This window comes from Mauremys reevesii, linkage group 6, assembly GCF_016161935.1.
Source record: "Mauremys reevesii isolate NIE-2019 linkage group 6, ASM1616193v1, whole genome shotgun sequence".
Lineage (NCBI taxonomy): Eukaryota > Metazoa > Chordata > Testudines > Geoemydidae > Mauremys > Mauremys reevesii.
Window position 1 is genome coordinate 81,770,065 of NC_052628.1, and position 20,078 is coordinate 81,790,142.

Below are 20,078 nucleotides of genomic sequence, written 5' to 3' on the forward strand. Positions count from 1 at the left end.
TGATAACGAAGAACAGATTGAATCCAACTGTCCTTTCCACACATTTTATTGTTTGAGTCCTTTTAAACAGATGTAGAAATTTGGTGCTGAAAGTATAATATTGATTTTGATTATTAGTAGATTTCAATGAAACACATTATAAACTGTCATAAACATACAGCTAAGGGTAGCGCAAAATCCCTCCTTTGCCTGTAAGAGGTTAAAAGCTCAAATAACCTGGTTGGCACTTCACCAAAAGATCCAATAAGGAAAGAAACTCCTTTCAAATCTGTGGGAGGAGATTTTTGTTTGGGCTCTTTCTTGTTCTCTCTCGGACAGAGAGGGACCAGGGCATAAAAAAAAATCTCCTAAAACTCTACCTAAAATAAGTATCTAAAATTACAAAAATTGTAAGTAATAGCAAAAAATGTGTTAAATTATCTTTTGCTTTAGATTGTAAATTTTCCCTATGCTAAAAGGTACTTTTATTCCTGTTTTGTAACTGGGAAGCAGAATCAGAGGGGAATCATTTGGGTTTTAAGTTGTTTTATTTACCCTGTAAAGTTATCTTCCATCCAAATTTTGCAGGTGTGATTCTTTTACTTTTTTCACATATATTTTTTTATAAAATTATTTTTTTAAGAACCCAGTTGATTTTCAGTGTCCTAAAAACCAGGGATTTGGTCTGTGCTCACTTTGGTACCTAACAGTTAGTGTATTATTCTGAAGTCCCCCCAGGAAAGGGCGTGAAGGGCCTTGGCGGATTTTTTGGGGGGGATAGGGCTCCAAGTGGCCCCTTCCTGAATGTTTGTTTAAATCACTTGGTGGTGGCAGCAATACCGTCCAAGGACAAGGAAAGGAATTTGTGCCCTGGGGGAAGTTTTAACCTAACCTGGTGAAATATAAACTTAGGGGGTCTTTCATCCAGGTCCCCACAGCTGTACCTCAGAGTAGGGAGGGAACCCTGACATGGTGGCAGAGGTGGGATCATTTTGAACCAGAAGCACGGACCTCAGGATTTTAAAAACATTTTTTCTTTTGGCTGATTGAAAACCGGGGATTTTTTTTAAGGACCCTTTTATTTATTTTTATTTTTTAAAGCTGATTGCAGCTGGAGTCTTCTTTTTTGCTCGGAGGTAGAGAAGTTAAGTTACAGCAAGAAAATTCACAAGCTGTGTGGTTTGTTTTTTTTTCTAGCTTTCGGGTTAGGCTAGGATGATGAAAAGTGAGATCCAAAAGAAACTAGAATTAGCCAAATTGGAAGCTGAAGAGAGAAAAATAAAACATAAGACAGATGGTCTTAAAGCACTTAAAGTTGGAAGCGAAGAAGAAAAAAACATGCAAAATGCTTGGAGATGGAAATAGAGGTGAAACGCTTGGATATGGAGTTAAAGTTGAAGTGTTTAGATCTGGAAAGGGCTAAGCTGGGTCTACCAGATAACCCTAACAATCTCCAGGTACTGCTCCCCATTTCAAAAAATTTCCCATCTACAAGGTAGGCAATAATACAAAGGCTGTCTTAGAAAATTTCAAAAGGGCCTGCCTTGGGTACAGCATCTCTACAAACTAGTATATGCTGAAGCTGAGGCCACAGCTCAGTGAATCCTTAGTGGAGGTGGCAGCTGAAATGCCTAAGGAACACACAAACAGCTACAAACTTTTTTTTTTTTTTTTTAAAGGCCAGAATTAGAACGGGGCTAATACCCAAGCATGCCCATTGGCGGTTCAAAGCCCTAAGGTGGAAACCAGACATGGCATTTTCCCAACACACCTACCACATTGTAAAAAATTGGGATGCCTGAATATCAGATGCAAGTGTTAAATCTCTGGAAAATCTGTCTTTCCTAATGCAAATAAAGCAGTTCTTAGAGGGTGTTCCTGAGAAAATAAAAAGGTACATCCTTGATGGGAAGCCCAAAACTGTAATCGAGGTGGGGGAAATCAGAACCAAATGGGTGGAGGTGGCAGGAAAAAAAAAAGCTAATAGCAGTTGAAGCGAATATCAGAAGGGGCAACCTGAAACAACACCCTACCACCGGGGGCAGCCCAAGGCCCCACCTACATTCCCCAGCCCCTCCAAACACCTTATCTAGTTCCCAAACCAGATGCGAAAATACGCTTTTGCGTGAACTACCGTAAGCTAAATGCTGTAACTCGCCCAGACAACTATCCAATGCTACTCACAAATAAGCTATTTAAAAAACTGGAACATGCCCAGTTCAGGTCTACCTTAAACTTAACCAAGGGGTATGGGCAAGTACCACTAAATAAATCCGCCAGAAAAAGGTCAGCCTTCATTACCCATGTAGGGCTATATAAATTTAATGTGCTCCCTTTCAGGCTGCAAAATGCACCTGCCACCTTCCAAAAACTTGTAATTATTCTCCTAGTGAAATTTTAAAAATCTGCAGTTGGTTACCTTTATAATGTGGCCATCTTTTCTAATTAATGGGAAAAACACCTAAAGCATCTACAAAAAGTCTTTGAGCACGTAAGAGAGGCAAAACTAACTGTTAAGGCTAAAAGGTGTCAAATAGGCCTAAAGAAAGTAACTTACCTTAAGCACCAGGTGGGTCAAAAAACTATCAACCTCCTACAGGCCAAAGTAAATGTTATCCAAAAGTGGCCTGTCCCAAAGTTTTAAAAAATAAAAAAAAAAAGCTCCAATCCTTCTTAAGCTTGGCCAAATATTACAGGCAGTTTGTACTGCACTACAGCCAAATCGCCACCCCACTAATAAACCTAACCCCGCAAAAAAAGCCAAATGCAATTCAGTAAACTAAAAAGTGTAAAAAGGCCTTTAACCAGCTTAAAACAACACTCATGTCTAACCCTGTGCTAAGGGCCCCAAACTTTAACAAACCTTTACTAGTAGCCACAAATTTATCCAGGTGTGGTGTGGAAGCAGTTTGAATGTCCCCCCCCCAAAAAAAAGGGGGGGGGCAAAAATTCCACCATGTCGTGTTTCTCAGCAAAAATTGTCAAAAAAAAGTCGTCACGGGTCAATCACCAAAAAAAAAAAAAAAAGGTTACACCGTTGTGTACTCTCTAAAAAGCTACACCCATATATTTAAAAACGGCGTTTCCACCTGCAAATCAACCATGCTGCGCTAAAGTGGCTTCATACCGTCAACAAACGAACAAACAAAAATAAACACTTCTTCGGTACAGTTTAGTGTTTTAATGTTAAAATACAACACTTTTCAAAAGCTTCTAACAAAGTGGCTAATGCACTCTCCTGTAAAAGTTTCCCAAAATCGACTGGTTAAAATCATCCTTAAAATGTAAAAAATATTGTTAGTTTTTATATTATCAGTAGTATAGCTAAAGGTGCATGTTTCTTATTAATGCTGTTTTCTGCTATAGCTCCAAAAAAAAAAAAATCACAGCCAGTGTAAAACAGGCTGTCCAGCACCATCTGCAATTTCAGGGTGTGTCATAAACATACAGCTAAGAGTAGCATAAAATCCCTCCTTTACCTGTAAGGGGTTAAAAAGCTCAAATAACCTGGTTGGCACCTAACCAAAAAAAAAAAAAAACAATTAAAAAAAATCCTTTCAAATCTGTGTGGGAAGGTTTTTGTCTGGGCTCTCTTTGTTGTTCTCTCTCAAACAAATAGGGACCTGGGCAGAAAAAAAAATCTCCTAAAACCCTACCTAAAATAAGCATCTACAATTACAAAAATTGTAAGTAATAGCAAAAAAAAATGTTAAATTATCTTTTGTTTTAGCTTGTAAATTTTCCCTATGCTAAAAGGTAATTTTATTCCTGTTTTGTAACTAAAAAGCAAAATAAAAAAAAATCCTCTGGGTTTTAAATCTTTTTATTTACCCTGTAAAGTTTTCTTCCATCTTAATTTTGCAGGTGTAATTCTTTTACTTTTTTTAAATAAAATTCTTCTCTTAAAAACTTAATTAATTTTCAGTTTCCTAAGAAACAAAAATTTGGTCTGTGCTCACTTTGCTAACCTAATGGTTGGTATATTAGTCTCAAGTACCCACCACCCTCAAAAGGGGGTAACAGGGCTTGAAGGAATAGTTTTTTTTTTTGGGAGGGGGGAATAGGGCTCCAAGTGGCCTTTCCCTAAATGTTTGTTTAAATCACTTGGTGGTGGCAGCAATACCGTCCAAAAACAAACAAACAAACAAAAATTTCGCCTTAAAAAGTTTGAACTTAAGCTGGTAAAATATGAGTTTAGGGGGTCTTTCATGCGGGTCCCCATACCTGTACCCCAAAGTTCAAAGTAAAGAAAAAAAAAGCCAACATAAATTTAACTCTTTTTTAAATCAACTGTTTGGTTTAGGAATGACTACTACTACTACTACTACTATTTATATAGTACTAGTTTCTTGATTGAGTACAGGGTGTAGGCCCTGATCCTGGAACAATTATGTATATACTTAACTTTTCTCCAGTAGCTTTACTGATTAAGCATGTGCATAAGTGTTTGCAGGATCAGGACCTTAGTTTGTATTCCTGAATCAGCTACTGACTTACTGGTGATTTTGGAAAAACATATAAACTCCCTCCATACACTTACCTCAGTTTACCCAACATAAAAATAGATATAAATATTTACTTCATGGGAACATTATTATGGTTTGTAAATTATGGTTTGTAAACAAATTGAGACCTCGGCATGAAGACATTGTCTAAGTGAAGAGCATTCTTATAATTAACAAACATATACTGTACACTGAAAAGTCCTTTGCAAAAGAGGGATACAGGATGACAGGAGAAAAAAAGGCAGTAAATCAAAATCACAATGTATCTTAGTATTTTTTGCTCAGATTCCTCCATTCAAACTGTTTTAGGGATTTATTTTTTTAATGCCACTCACAAGTAATAGTGAATATATCATTTCTAGCTCATCTGTAGTGTGAATTTAAGGAGGTCCTTTTGGATTGAGTGGATTGAGAAAAAGATAAGAACAGAGGGGGTGAAATTAAAGAAAAAGAAAGAGGAATGGAGGGTAAGTGAGTGTTCCCCAAGGGGGGACCCTATCTAGTTCAATATTCAATAAAATGATCTGGAGAAAAGGGTAACAGTGAGAAGGCAAAGAGTTTGCAGATGATACTAAGATACTAAACTAGAAGAAAAGATAAGACTAAAGAAGAAAAGAAAAAGATCTCAAAGAAGAAAACAAAAAAAAACAATGGCAAAAAAAAAAATAATGTGGAAAAAAAAAAAAAAAAATATAAAGAAAAAATAATTGGAAAAAACCCCAACTATACATACAACATGATGGGGCTAATTTATACACAAAAAAAAAGAAAAAGATCTGTGGTTAGATCTCTGTGGATCTTAGTCTGAAGATGCAGTGTGCAGTCAAAAAGCAGTCAAAAAAGCAAAAAGGAGAAAAGGGAAAAGGGAATAAGAAGGAGATAGAGAATAAGACTTATATATTATATATGCAATATTAATCCAATCCAATACCTTGTACTTGTACTGATGTGCAAATCTCCTCGCATCAAAAAGATAAAAGAAAATAGAAAAAAAAAGAAAAGAAAAACTAAAAGGGGTTGGGAGGGTCCCATATGAGGAAAGATTAAAGAGGCTAGGACTCTTCAGTTTGGAAAAGAGGAGACTAAGGGGGACTATGGAGAGTATATATAAAATCATAGAATGATGTTGAGAAAGTGGAAAATAAAGAAGGTTTATTTTATTATACATAATACAGGGACAAGAACTATGAAAAAAAAAATGGCAGCAGGTTTAAAAAAAAAAAAAAAAAGTTCTTCTTTTCGCAGCGCACACTCAACTTCAACTTGAACTCCTCTGGAGAGAGGAGGTTGTGAAGGCTAGACTATAAATTAAATGCGGAAAAGGCGACATGTATAATTCATGGTGGCTAAAATAAATGGCTATTATGCAGGATGTGTAAGTGTCCCTAGCCTCTGCCTCTGTTAGGAGAGGGATGGAGATGATGAGAGAGAGAGATCTTGATCATTGCCTGTGTAGGTTTCCCTCCAGGGGGGCCTGGCATTGGCCACTGTCTGTAGACAGATACCGGGCTAGATGGACCTTTGGTCTGACCCGGTACGGCTTTTCTTATGTTCTTATGTTCTTACACCTCTACCTCGATATAACATGACCCGATATAACACGAATTTGGATATAACATGGTAAAGCAGTGCTCCGGGGAGCGGGGCCGCGCACTCTGGTGGATCAAAGCAAGTTCAATATAATGCGGTTTCACCTATAACGCGGTATGATTTTTTGGTTCCCAAGGTAGAGGTGTAGTCTTTGTATACATTGGGTTGATATTTGCTCCTGTTATGAATTAATAATTTGTATCTTTCTACAACTTTTATTCTATTCTTTTGTTCCTTTTGTTTCCCCCTTTACTCTCAAAGGAGCTGGTGGTTGGTCTCCTCTTGTGTCCAACAAATATCAGTGGCTCCAGATTGATCTTGGTGAGAGAACTGAGATCACTGCGGTTGCTACCCAAGGTGGATATGGGAGTTCGGACTGGGTAACAAGCTACCTCCTGATGTTCAGTGACAGTGGAAGGAACTGGAAACAATATCATCAAGAAGAAATCATTTGGGTATGTTTCTTTAATGATAGGCACTGAGTTTTGGTGGATAAGTTGGAGCATGTGCAATAGATGTAAAGCAATGGAATTTAAAGAATTACTTTGAAAGGGGTATCCAAATAAATAGCTACAAGATAATTTTTTTTAAATTCACATTATTCCATTAAAAAGTCTCGAGGGTGTGATCTGAGGAATAAAAAGATAATACACAATCCTTTTTGTGTTGCTATGTACAGTGGAGTGGTGGTTTTTCTTCACTGTCACTTTTATTGTATTAAAGTGAAAATATTTTACTGTTCTTATTTCTTTGGATCATATGGTCTAAGATTTAAAAAAAAAACAAAAACAAATGGAAACCATGACTTTTAAAAAAACAGTGTAAGCACAAGAACCTTGGTGGTAATATCTATTGAATCCTGTTTCTGATGTTTTGAGCCTTAACCCCCCTAGAAAACCATCCTAGAAGGTGCTCAGCCCCTCCACCCCCACCAAGGTCAGTGATAGTGGAGGATGCTCAGCACCTCAGAGGTGGTTCTAGAGCCGATGGCACGTGTAAATTTTTGTAACATTTGACAAAGGGGGGAGCTTTTCTTGATCCTCAGTGGTTATCAATTTGTGCAATGAAGCAAGAATATTGATACTCCTTGTACTGCAATTGTATCCTGCCTAGTGTAACGCCCATCTCTTCTTATACATGTACAAGTTTGATTCATATTTCAATTTCCTAAGCTTTTCACTTCAATAATTTCTTACTGCAGGGAGTATCAAAGGTTAATTAAACATTGTGTTAAAATGTATGTCATCTTATACATTTTAATTTTTGTTGACTTTCAATTTTAAGTGCTCTTTTCATTCTATTATTGCCAAGGCCTTGTGTATGGTATAATGTGATTATGCAGTGGCATAAGTTGTTGCATAATTATCTTTTTTTAATTTGCTACATATTTGGTCCCCAGCATGTGTTTTCATAATAAGAAAACAAATATATATTCTAATCTGTATGTTCACAAGGAGGGGAATCTAAATAGTAAATGAGCACAAAGTCTTCTGGAGTCTGTGGACAGACTGAAACAATAAATCTGAATGGTGTAAACTGCCTGGACACTACAATGAGGTGTTGATTCTGAAACCTGACAGGGCTACTTTAAATGTCAGTGAAGGTAACTATTTTACTGGTGATCATTATGACTGAAACATCAAACTCATTCCCATGGTTGTTAAGTGCAGTTGCAGATATTGGAACTGGGGCACCAGGAAGGAAGCTAATTGTTAATTGTTGCTGTGGTGGAGAAGGAAGACATCAATTTCCATTCCTCAAACATAGTCACAAGGGACACTCTACTGTTTGTAATGTACTGGACCAAAAGTTGGAGGCAGGGTTTGAGGGGGCAGTGATGCAGAACCCAGGGACACTGTTCTTTTTTTTCCCCAATACCCTTCTTTCTTTATATGCTTTATTTCTAGCCGAACTTTTACTTTTCTCGTCTCCAAACTAAGTAACATAATTCTGGTCTTTATATGGAAGCTCTCATGCCTCGAATTGTTGTGTAGTCCTTCTCTTGACCTTTTAGAGTTCTATTATGACTTTTCTCAGATGAAGGGACCAACTTTAAATTCAGGATTCAAGTTAAGCTCATCACATCAATTTATAATTTCATTGTATTTTCTGAATTATTTTCTGTCCCCTGAAAACAATTGATCCCCTTCTAAAATCATTGGAACGTCTCATCTGAGAAAGGAGAACAGGTTATGTGATTCCTTATTTCCTTTTGGACTACCACCGTGCATTGGGAAAACAGCTTCATTGAGATTTTCATGGTGATTCCTAGAGTTTTTGCTTTGCTTCCCACACACCCCTCCCCTGAGAGTTTATAAGTAAATCAGAGCTCATCAGTGTGTGCAAACAGTTTGCAGTACATTGTCCCTTTTAATATGTATTACCCTGCATTGTATCTCATTTCAGCTCTCATCAAGTTGCCCAGTTGTTCTATGTTTGTTGAGTCTTTCTGAGATTTGTGAAAATTCTTTCTAATCTTGAATAATAAATATGTTTATTTCTTCAATAGAATTTAATGTCTCACTATTTGGTTCCTTTTAGTTGTTGTTTATTAATATAGAATAGCCACTATTGTGTCTAAATTGAACTGTAAAGCAACTGATATTGGGCTGGGGTGGAGGCTCGGCATCCTGGTGACAAGTCTGAGATTCTTGCAGGGGAGTGCAAAGGGCATACGGCTTTGAGAACACCCTTTGAAAGAGTGCAGCATTGTCTTCTCCAGCGAAGGGCCTCATCTGCCAAGGGAAGTTAGGTTTGTGACTCCTTCCCCCCATCTCCATTCGTTTTGAGCAGACTATCACCGCTGATGAGCTAGGCATCTGGAGTTGTGGTTGTTGAGCACAAGAACTAGGATTGTGCTCTCAGCACTACTGCTGACTTGCTTGTAGGTGTGTGTCCCCTTTGTCCACCCATACAGGGCTGGGGACAGTCTGACCCTTGATCTCTTCCTACTCTATCAGCTGACTACTTAAACATATTCCCTACTTGCTATCTCTTGGTCCATGACAATACTTTACCTGTCATTTTTGCATTCTGTTTACTCTTAAAGATTCTGTAATAAAAGCTTTTTGGAAAGACTAGAGAATATAGCTAATAGTTCTGTTCTCTTATGTTTGATTAACTTTTTCAAGGCATTCTGATATGTCAGTCACAATTTCCCTTTGCACAACCTGGGCAGATTTTCTCTGTTGTACTTTATTTTCTCAATTATTTTTCTTGATACCGAAATAAGACTTGCCCATCTCTGTAATGCCTAGGATCAATCTTAACATCTTTTTCTGAAACTTGGTACAATTCTAACCAGCCTGCAATTCTCTAATGAAGCAGCTCTTATTAATAATAAAATACATATTTTGATAAGACTTTGACCTTTTATAAAGGGTTCATTTAATCTTTGGAAGAGATTAATTCTGTTCAAATTAATTTTAGATGCTCCTTTATATTACTTTACACAGTTAATGCATTTGAACAGTGGAAACTATACATCTTTCAAAACACTCTTCAACCTGCTTGCATCTTCCTATTTTTTAGGATATAATTACAGACACAATGGGGCCCATTTTCTCTGTATAGTGATCTGTGTTGCAAATCTGAGTACATATTTAAGTTCTAGCTTTGTGCCCTAGAAAGATAAACATCTTTTCTATTCTTATTCTTCCAAACAACTACAACATATGTGGGGGAGAATGGCATAGTACACAAGTGACATGGCCCACTGAAGGATGCATCACTATGCCATGCAGTCGATTTGGAAGGGAAAAATTGCAATTATTTTCCAATTACAGCTAGCCTGTTTCCTTTTCTGATATACGATGTGAGAAATGTCCACAATTCCAAAATTCATTGTTTTTCAAGGACATGACACTTTATCCATTACAAAGCTTTGATCTAGGTGCCATTAATATTTATTAAACTATCTTCTCAAATATAAGCCTAAAGCGGAGAAGTGACATCAGAAATTACCAATGTTCAGCATTCAGATTGTTACACACAGTGAAATCACAAATAGCAAGCTCTGTCTTGAAAATACAGTGGAAGACAGTTTGAAAATGCCTCTTAAAACAATGTAAAAATATTTTTTCAGATAAATTCGGGGGCCTGTTTTCCACGTGCTATTTTCCTTTATTCTTTTTCGTGGCTCATGTTATAACTGGACGTATCACTGCCCTGACTTCTGATCCTCACTCCAGCCTTCTTGAAGTCTAATTCCATGGACCTTCCCAAGGTGGGGGAGGGCAGTTCCATGGCCTCCACTGCCAGCCTCCATCTTTTCAATAGATTTCCTGTCAGTCTGGTGGTGGAGACTACGTATGTGGCATAGATATTTCTCCAGCCCCAGCCACCCTTGGGTCACCTCATGCACAGATTTCCAGCCTTCGTGGGTCCAGTACACAGAGTGGAGAGTCTTCGGAAATGGCAACTTTTCCCATTCCTCCCTTCATGTGGCTCAGCAGGTCAGCCTGCCATTGTGAATTTTAATGTATCTCTTTTTTGAAGTGTCTACATTTGCAATGGCTTGCACATCAGGTGTTTGGGTGATATTTTGATTTGTTTTTCAAGATACCAGAAACAGTCTGATTCAAATTAACTTTGCATAATTCATTTATGCATAATAACTAAACTGCAACCGACCTCAGTGTCTCCATAGCATTCTCAAGAAGAAAACATATTCAGGCTCTGTCAGTTTGTATGTCTCATGCATAACATATAAAATGTACCTGTCTTAGCAGTAATCTTTGTAATTTATCTTTCAGTAAGTTTAGAGAGTATGTTTAAAATGCTACAGAATGAATCCGTATGGTTTAAAACATCTGCGTTTTTATGTTTAAAAAAACCCAGCATGAAAGGCAAGAAAATGTACTTAATGTGTTCTAATTTAGCATATAAATTGCTAAGCTCAATATAGCCTGAACTAGTGTTTATCATAGCAAGGATATTGCTATCTTAAATAAAAACAATCCCTATAACCTTTTGCACAGACTATGTGTTTTTAACAAAAAAACTACAACAAAAAATCCTAAATAGATGCCCTTTGTCACAAATCTACTATATGTTGACGACTGATTGTTTTGCTTTTAATAAGCTCATGAGTTTTTAGCTCTTCCTTGACTATGCCTGTCTTCCATAGCAAGAATAGCAGTCACAACTCTGACGCCATCATCTATTCAACACTACTGTCCCCCGCTGCAAAAAACAAACACCCTCTAGCAAAGAGACAATTCAACCAACCAACAAAAGAAAAAGAACAAACTAAGTACTTTGTAGTTGAAAAAGTAGATCCAGAGACTCCATTAAGTCCACCAGAGACTTTGTTACTGATACCGATATTATGTGGAAAGGGGTCGGATACTATGGTGCTGAGTGGCAGTGTAAAGCCTAGAGCTACAGAAATAGATTAGAAATGCTCCCGTTCCTGCTCCAGTCAGTGGGACTTTTCAAACTGAATTAAGCAATCAGCAGGATCAGGCCCTAGATGCTTTAATGTAACCTGAAACATGTATTATGTGGCCACACAGGAGATTGAAAAAAGTGGTGTCTTAAAGGAAGCAGATAAGTGATGGAAACTGAAAGAAAACCTGAAGGTAATATATTAATAAAGGTTTTGTATTTAAAGGCTTTTGCCTTCAAAAAAAAGTCTCTGCTGCATTTTATTATTGAGATGAATTTAGAAATAAACTTTTTTTTAAAGTAAAAATAATACTAGATGGAGATTTATTTTTACTTAGCAGTTTATTGAAATATTGCAGAACATGGCCTCTTTATTTATGTCACAACTTGCATAAAAGCAGAAACAAATAAATGATCCGAACATTTGATGTATAATAAAAATATAGGCTCGTTTCCTGCCCTTAATATAGCATATGTTCATTCCTTTGCTGATTCAGAGGTGAAGCAGGTATCATCATCTGTTTAAAACTCTCCAAGTTGGGACCAAGCTAGAATATAAAATCCCATCTGAGATACAAATGACCAACACCTGCCAGTGGAGAAGTGCTGGCTAATAAAGTTTGTGCTATATTCAGATAGCTGTAACATATGCTTAGTCTGTTGTTTCACTTGGAATGATGAGGAGAACAGAGCCAGGTGAATAATTCATTACAAATAATTTATTCAATGAATTTCTGCATCTTTTTCTATTTGTGAATTGTCCGTGAGCAGACTGTGATTTATGGAAGTGAATCCATCATTTTAAAAGTATTTGCAGGATAATACTTTTTGCAAATACTTCTAGCTCTCCATTCACAAACAGTTTCTTGCAGGTGTTCAGTTTCTGAGTTGTTTTGATTGGATGTATAGATCGCAATGGTATATTTCTGTTCCCTGATTAGATTAGTGTTAATGCTCACAATAGCAAGTTTGAAATTCACTATACACAAATGTTCTGCAATAATGTTCGCCCCACACCAGCCTGGAAGGGGTTAATCATGCTGTGAAGGGGCCAATTACCCAGTAGGCCACAACTGAGGGGAATAAAATGGCCTAAGTAATCCCCTGAATGATGTCAGGGCCAAGCTAAGAAGGGACAGGCAGGACTAGGATAAAACCAGGAAGCTGGCAACAGAAAGGGGCTGCGGGAAAGTAGTCTATAGTCACTCCCTTGGAGGAGGGAGTTTTAGTTCCCACACCCAGAGAGACAGGGGAAGCAAGAAGCTGGAGGAAGGAGTCCAGGAAAAGAGCAACAAGGTGTGAGGGAAAACAGACCACAATTGCCCAGATATAGGGTCCCTGGACTGGAATCCAGAATAGTGGGCAGGTCTGGGTTCCCCTACTAGACAATGGGGAAGTGCAATTAGAGCAGTGCATGAGAAGGCTGCCAGAGACTGTTAGTAGAGAAAGACTTTGATACCTTGGAAGGGGAAGACTAAAATGACCTGGCCAGAAGGCCAAGACATGAAGAAAGAGTACCCTGAGTCGCAAGGAGCAAGAAAGAAATGGCAGGGCATGCAGTGAGCAGCAGAATGGGGTGTCAGAACTGACTGGAGCAAATTCCCAGACATGGCAAAAAGGAGGCGCCCCTAGAGGTGAGTAGAGCACCCTGTGACAATGTTGAATACTTTGGTGAATATTTCAGCCAGTAACCATGTTTGTAAAAATGTTCTTGGAAAGGAAACAAAAAAAGTAGACATGACAAAACTCAAATTGTTTTTAAAACCTGGACAAATTTAAGTGGGAAACTTCTTTTGTAGCATTCACTTTGTTCCAGAGGAAAATAACTTGATGCATATTTATACCTATTAAATCTCCTTGGTTGGCCAAGAAACTCCTGATTTCAGGTGTCTACTCTTTAGCTCCTTGAGCAGCTGATTCATTTTCCTAATTGGGAAAGAAACAGTGCTGGGTGGTAGGGGGAAGTAAGGTGATATAGGCCACATCTCTTTGGTTATGGGGTAAAATTTACTAAGGTACCTAAGAGATTTAGGCATGCAAGCCCCATTGACTTTAATGTGACTTAAATAACTTGAGCACTCTCTTGAAAATTTTACGCACAGTCCACTCCAGAGACCTCATTGTAGTAGGACTCTAACCTTATAGCTATTGCCTAGAGCATAGCCCCATCCTGCCCGTGACCAGAAGGAAATGGTTAAATTGATGTGGACAGTGTGGTATAGGGTATTGACTTGTCCATATCTCAGTGGCTGTAGGCAGTTTGGGGGGGGGAGAGGTTTATTTGGGCGGGGAGATAGTGGGCTATGGAGAATACTAAATGTAGAAGAACCTAAGAAGGGGAGAGGGCTCAAAGGGGAGGTGATGGGGAAATTCAAGTCTAGGAAGCCAGAGGTGGGATGCAGGATGGAGGGGAAACTCCAGAGTCAGCAATATGGAAGTGAAGGATTTGTTGGTGGGGAAGTTTGTGTAAAAGATTTAATGTACATTTGTCAGTATGCAAATTGGGGTATTATAATATTTATCTAAAATGTCTGATTTTCTATAGCCAGGTTTATGGCTCCACTGCCAATTGAAATGAACTCTATACCCATTGCTATTTTTATACAACGTTTAACGGGCATCTAATAAGTCTGATTTATCAGTCACAATGATTGATAGTTTGTATAAAATAGCAGAGGTGAAAAGATGAATGCATACATCAAATGTAACCTAGCCCAGCTGTAATATGGTTTGTAATATTTTTAAAATAAACTTAACTCAAATGAAAACATTATATTGTTTATATAGATTCAGTGATTTAGTTTTAATTGAAAACCCAGATTAGGTGAGTGGTAACAGATGGATTAAAAAAAAAAGACAGATGCAAAGCATGCAATTTATTATTTACTGTAAGTGTACAGATTCTGATAATTCACATGCATGAGAACTTGTATGTGTCAGACAACTAAGGAAGCCAGATTCAAATAACAGAGAATATAGTGTATGTTCAAAATACATTTATGTGGTATAAATGCCACAATTTATAGAAGTGAATGCTTTGCTGGAATTAGAAGTTCATAGGTCCGTCTTAGTCAATGTATACTTCCCTGTCACAGATACTCTAAGTGATCAGAAGCACTGGGGTTCAAATCTCAATCTCTGATAACAGTTATGTCAATGTTTTTACTGAGTGTCTTGGCTGTTTTCCAGACAGGTTTAGAGGCTGCACACTGAGAGGTATATTCACTTAAAGTAAAAAAAATAAGACTCTGAAGATCAGTATTACTGCTGATCTGAATTATTTTTCTGCCAAGAATCCAAAACATTCATGATCAACCTACCTTCTTTTTGTTTTAATTTTAATTTATTTATAGATCGATGCCAATTCAGTTTGAATTTGTGTCATGTGATAGCGACAGCAACTGGCAGGTCTGTTTTCTTTTCTTATATTCAATCAATAACTCTGTTTTCTGTTTCGAAGAATACAGTCTTAATATAGACAAAGCTATTAAAAGCAGATCTTGAATAAGAGCAGAAATTTTCTCACACACAACAATATTATAGAAACGGTTTTTGAGTTTGACTCAAACATCTCAATTATCCTTTATGATTAATGTTCCTCATTTTAGACCGTATTTTTGCCTTTGCCCTAGGGAGACTTTTTTTGCTGTAAATAATTTACAATAGTATTGAATTTGGACTTTTCTTTGTTTATTTTATTTGTTGGATGGTTTTGAATAGAAAATAGTCACTTTTCTGAAAAAGTTTCAGGAGAAGTTATTTATTGTTAGAAGAAAAAGCTTCATGTCACTTGACTCCGCTGGAGTAATGTTATGCTATGTTATTCATTTTTAGATCACTTCCACACTTATCGGCTATTAGTAGTATGGGGACTGTTGCCTCTTTTTGACTCAAGCAGCTAGTCAAAGTTTGGGGTCCTGGAGATGTTCTAGCTGGAAGCAGAAATTGATGGAGTCAGGTATTGCCGTTGATGCAATCTTGTTTATTAACAAAGAATGAACAAAGTCCGGAGTGGAAGGCATTTTTGTCTAGTGAAGAAAGCATGACACTAGCAGAGAGGAGATGGAGTCTAAGAATGATTTGTATAATGACCATCTAATTTTGAACAAGTCAGTTATCTCTTATGTACCATGTTTTTTCCAACCTTTAACATGGAGACAATATCACAGTTACTACTCACTGGGCTGTGAGAATTAAAGAAGCAATGTTTGAAAATATAAAGTGCTATTTAATAACAACAACAATTAATTTATTAGCTTCTTGCTTCTTGGAGGAAGAGAGAACAGCACTGCACAGAGAAGAATCCTGCTGTATACAGGTTTCATTGACTTTCACAAAGCCTGGATAGTTCAGATGACGTTCTTATATGTGTATAGAATGGGAAAGATTGGGTGAAGTTGGTGCTGTGGAGGGATATTTGGTAGAAGCATATTTTGCTGCAAGTGATGCAAATACAAAAATTAAAAGTAAAGAAGAAGAAAGGATACACAGACTGTGATGGGGTGTCCACCTCATACATGGCAGAGCAAGTTATATGAGGTTATTTAACCTGATAGTCTATACTTGGGGGAGAGCCAGGTATTGAAATGCTGATTGATGGAGCCCAGCTGAGAAGGAACAGATGGTGCTGGTAGAAAGCAGAAAGGTGCTGCTGGAGAAGTAGTCGACAATCACTACTTGGAAGAAGGGAGGTGTATTTGGGGCTATGAAGTTGAGTAGTCTGCAGTTACTCTCGGGGAGGAGGAGGTTTGGGCTGGTAAACTCAGAGATGGGGAGCCAGAAGTTTGAGCCAAGAAGTAGAAAGAAGTCCAGGGAACTAGCAACAAGGTCTGTGAGTAAGCAGGCCATAGTTGTTGGACATATAATTCCTGGACTAGAACCCGGAGTAAAGAGCAGGACGAGGTTTCCCTAGCAGCCACTGGGGAAGTGGTACAGTCTAGGCAGTGAAGGGAAGACTGCCATTTTGGATGGAGAGACTTTGATTCCCTGGAAGGAGAGGGCTATAGCAACCTGGCTGAAGGGCCAAGCCACAAAGACAGAGCACCCTGAGTCACAGAAAGAGAGGCAGCAGGGCATGTGAATGAGCAACAGAAGAGGGCACTGCATGTAAAAGGAGCTAATCTCCCAAGCAGCCAGGAGAAGGCACCCTAGCAATGAGTGTAACCAGTGGTGCAGACTAGTACTGGTGATGTTAGGCTCCACTGGTGAAGATGGCTTAGACTGAAGACTGAACAGAAGGATTGGAATATATTCCCAGAGTTTCAAATCTATACAAAGCTGGCTCAATTCTTTATCCCCCAGGTAGATGTATTATGTGTCATGCAGTTTACTGTGTGAATTTTTCAGACAAGATCTTAAAAACTAATGTCTTGGAAGCTCTCTGTTAAGATATATATCTTTAAAGAGATGGTTTGGAAGACAGGTTTGTCCCATTGTCTATGTACAAAGTGTTTCCTCACTTCATTGTAGTACAGCCTATTGTATATTGATTGGATGCTGATACTCTACCCCAGAGCCCACTTTACTTCAGTGATGCTGTTTGTATATGATATTCAGGATGAAAGGTGCTATTTAAATGTAAAATATTACAATGCACTTAATTGAGACAAGCTGAATTAGGTTGACTGTTCTTTTGGAACATCTCCCAGGAAATTGATATTACCTAATAATACTAAATGGCAATTACTGCTGCTTAATCAGCACATTATTACTATAGAATAAATGTATTACTTCATAAAAATTGAATCAAAGTTCCTGGCTAGTTTTGTAGATCTTCTTGAGAAACCAGCCAAATGTCAGTATGCCATGTACCTTTCTAAGTGTAAAATTCTATCAGAAGTTCCCATTTGTATCATACATTGTATTATTTGACAAAGACATTCTAATGGTATAAAGAGAGAGTATATTTTAGGCAAAAGCATAAGTGGGCAGAGTTAGGACTGAAGTTTCAGTCTGAGCTGCATTTAAAAAAAAACAACTTTTGTGTGTTTGGCTTCTTATACTTAGCATTGTGTTAACATTTGTTTCTTTGAGGTGGTATCTGCTTAATTTCACTTGTTTTTATGCGGTTATTTTATATCTCAAATAATTCTGACTCTAATCAGTCCATATGTTCATATTTACATTAGCTTTATATATAACTTCATATATGTTTATATTCACATGACAGCTTTATTTTGCAAGTCTGTAACATTAATAATCAGTAGTCTCATATGACAGATAGTTTCTTATAAAGAAAATGTGCCTCTTCCAAGTGATTATTCTTGACATTTCTGAATGACTTTGTCTAGCACAGGGGTCCCCAATGCGGTGCCTGTGGGTGCCATGGGGCCCGCGGGGGCATCTAAATGCGCTCGCATCCTGGCCGGCGGTCGAGCATCCACTGAAATGCTACTGATAAGCGGAGTCATTGAGAGGCATCGCCGCCGAAATTCGGCAGCATTTCGGCAGATGCTTGACCGCCGTCACGGTCCTTCATCTGGCGCTCACCAGACAAAAAGGTTGGGGACCACTGGTCTAGCAGTTTGCAGTCCCCTTAGTGCTGTCACTAGATCATATTACAACTCCCCATTGCCAGAGGTGCTGGAACAATTTGTATAGTGGGGGTGCTGAGAGCCATTGAAACAAACTGTAAACCCCGTATATGATGGATACCACTTCAAGCCAGGGGGTGCGGTAGCACCCCTAGTTCCAGCAGTTATGCCTAGTGCCTCTGGTAGTGCCACATGTAACAATATTAAAGACTTCCTGGTCTCTTTGAAATGCAGCTTGCTGTCAGGAACATTTCTGCAACGACTTCCTCCAGTTCTCTGTCAGGTTCCTTCCAAGGTGGAGGGACTCAGGTGTCTTCATTTGACTATTTTTCTCCCATAGATTAAATTTTCCTTTGACTCCACAAAGGTGTGGTATAGAGGAGTTCTGGGAAAAGACCAGTCTGTACTTCCTACTTCTAGAGACTAAGGTCAGGGCTAAAGGAATATGTATAATGTGTATAGGAATCCCCCAATTTGGGAGAAATAAGGAAACATTTCCTTAGCAAGATGATGGCTTTTAAATAATACAGTTGCTTTAGGCTTCACAGACATTGAAAATGTTAGAAACAGCTTAGTGGAAAAAGTGCAGCAGAAACTGTCAGAGACATATAAATGTCATTCATCACATGACTATTACTATATACATATTTAGTATTTTATATAATGTAACAGTCTGAATTATTTACTGAATGCAATCAATTAACTGGGTCAAGATTGACATATATGGTAGTTTAAAAAACAGAGGAAACTGAGAATATGTGTGAACAGATGAAAACGGTTACTGATTTAAAACAAAAAAGAACGTAAACATTGAGTCAAGTTTCAGAGTGGTAGCCGTGTTAGTCTGTATCAGCAAAAATAACAAGGAGTCCTTGTGGCACCTTAGAGACTAACAAATTTATTGGGCATACGTTTTTGTGGGCTAGAACCCACTTCATCAGATGTATGGAGTGGAAAATACAGTAGCAAGTATAAATACACAGCACATGCAAAGATGGGAGTTGCCTTACCAAATGGGAGGTCAGTGTAATGAGGTGTGAGTAACAGTAGGGGAAATGAGTATAGGGGAAATTAGGCTTTGTAGTGACCCATCCACTCCCAGCCTGTATTCAGGCCTAATTTGATGGTGTCCAGCTTGCAAATTAATTCCAGTTCTGCACTTTCACATTGGAGTCTGTTTTTCAGGTTTTTTTGTTGAAGAATTTCCACTTTTAGGACTGTTATTGAGTGACCTGGGGGTGTTCTCCTACTGGTTTTTGAATGTTATAATTCCTGATGTCAGATTTGTGTCCATTTATTCTTTTACTGTTACTCACACTTTCTTGTCAACTGTTTGAAATGAGCCACTCTCATTACCACTACAAAAGTGATTTTTCCTCCCTTGGTATCCTACTGTTAATTGAATTGTCTTGTTAGACTGATCTCCCACTTGGTAAGGCAACTCCCACGTGCTGTGTATTTATACCTTCTACTGTATTTTCCACTTCATGCATCTGATGAAGTGGGTTCTAGCCCACGAAAGCTTATGCCCAAAAAAATGTGTTAGTCTCTAAGGTGCCACAAGGACTCCTCGTTGTTTTTATTGAGTCAAGTGTTTTTGAAGTGAGTGATGCATACAAACTGCTGAGAGGCAGCTGACAGTGTTAACACACTGTTGTCAAAGTTATGAATTCAGGAATGAAATATTGACAATTTGACAACACCTTGCTGACCTTTTAAGAAAACCAAATTGTTTTATCCATATTGTTTTACCTGAGGGGACACACTCTGGCTGTATTGTGAACAATCTCACATTTCAGTGAATAATCTATGTCTATGTTCTTTATGTTAGCAGATCAACATTTTTATCCCCTTTTACCTTTCAAATTGGTTATGGAAGCTCAGATGCATCAACAGTTGTGTATTATGAATTCATGTGGCCCATATCTTCACATCTGATGATACACCATGCCTTGGTGAATTACATTATTCTGAAAAAGTATAGATTTCTGGGAATGTTATTTCCCAGAGAGACAGTGCAGCATTGGTCAGTGCTGATTAGCTGCTGATTGTCACTTTCTGAAGTATATACTCTTTTTTCAAG

At 38.0% G+C, this 20,078-nt stretch overlaps 1 protein-coding gene across 1 annotated transcript in view; it reads left to right on the forward strand.

The window, feature by feature from the left end:
- CNTNAP4 (contactin associated protein family member 4) overlaps nucleotides 1–20,078 on the forward strand; it is a 444,291-nt gene that overhangs the window by 242,684 nt on the left and 181,529 nt on the right. The window contains exon 4 of the mRNA XM_039545275.1: nucleotides 6,336–6,529. Within this exon, the coding sequence (XP_039401209.1) occupies nucleotides 6,336–6,529 (194 nt within the window). The remainder of the gene's footprint in view (nucleotides 1–6,335; nucleotides 6,530–20,078) is intronic.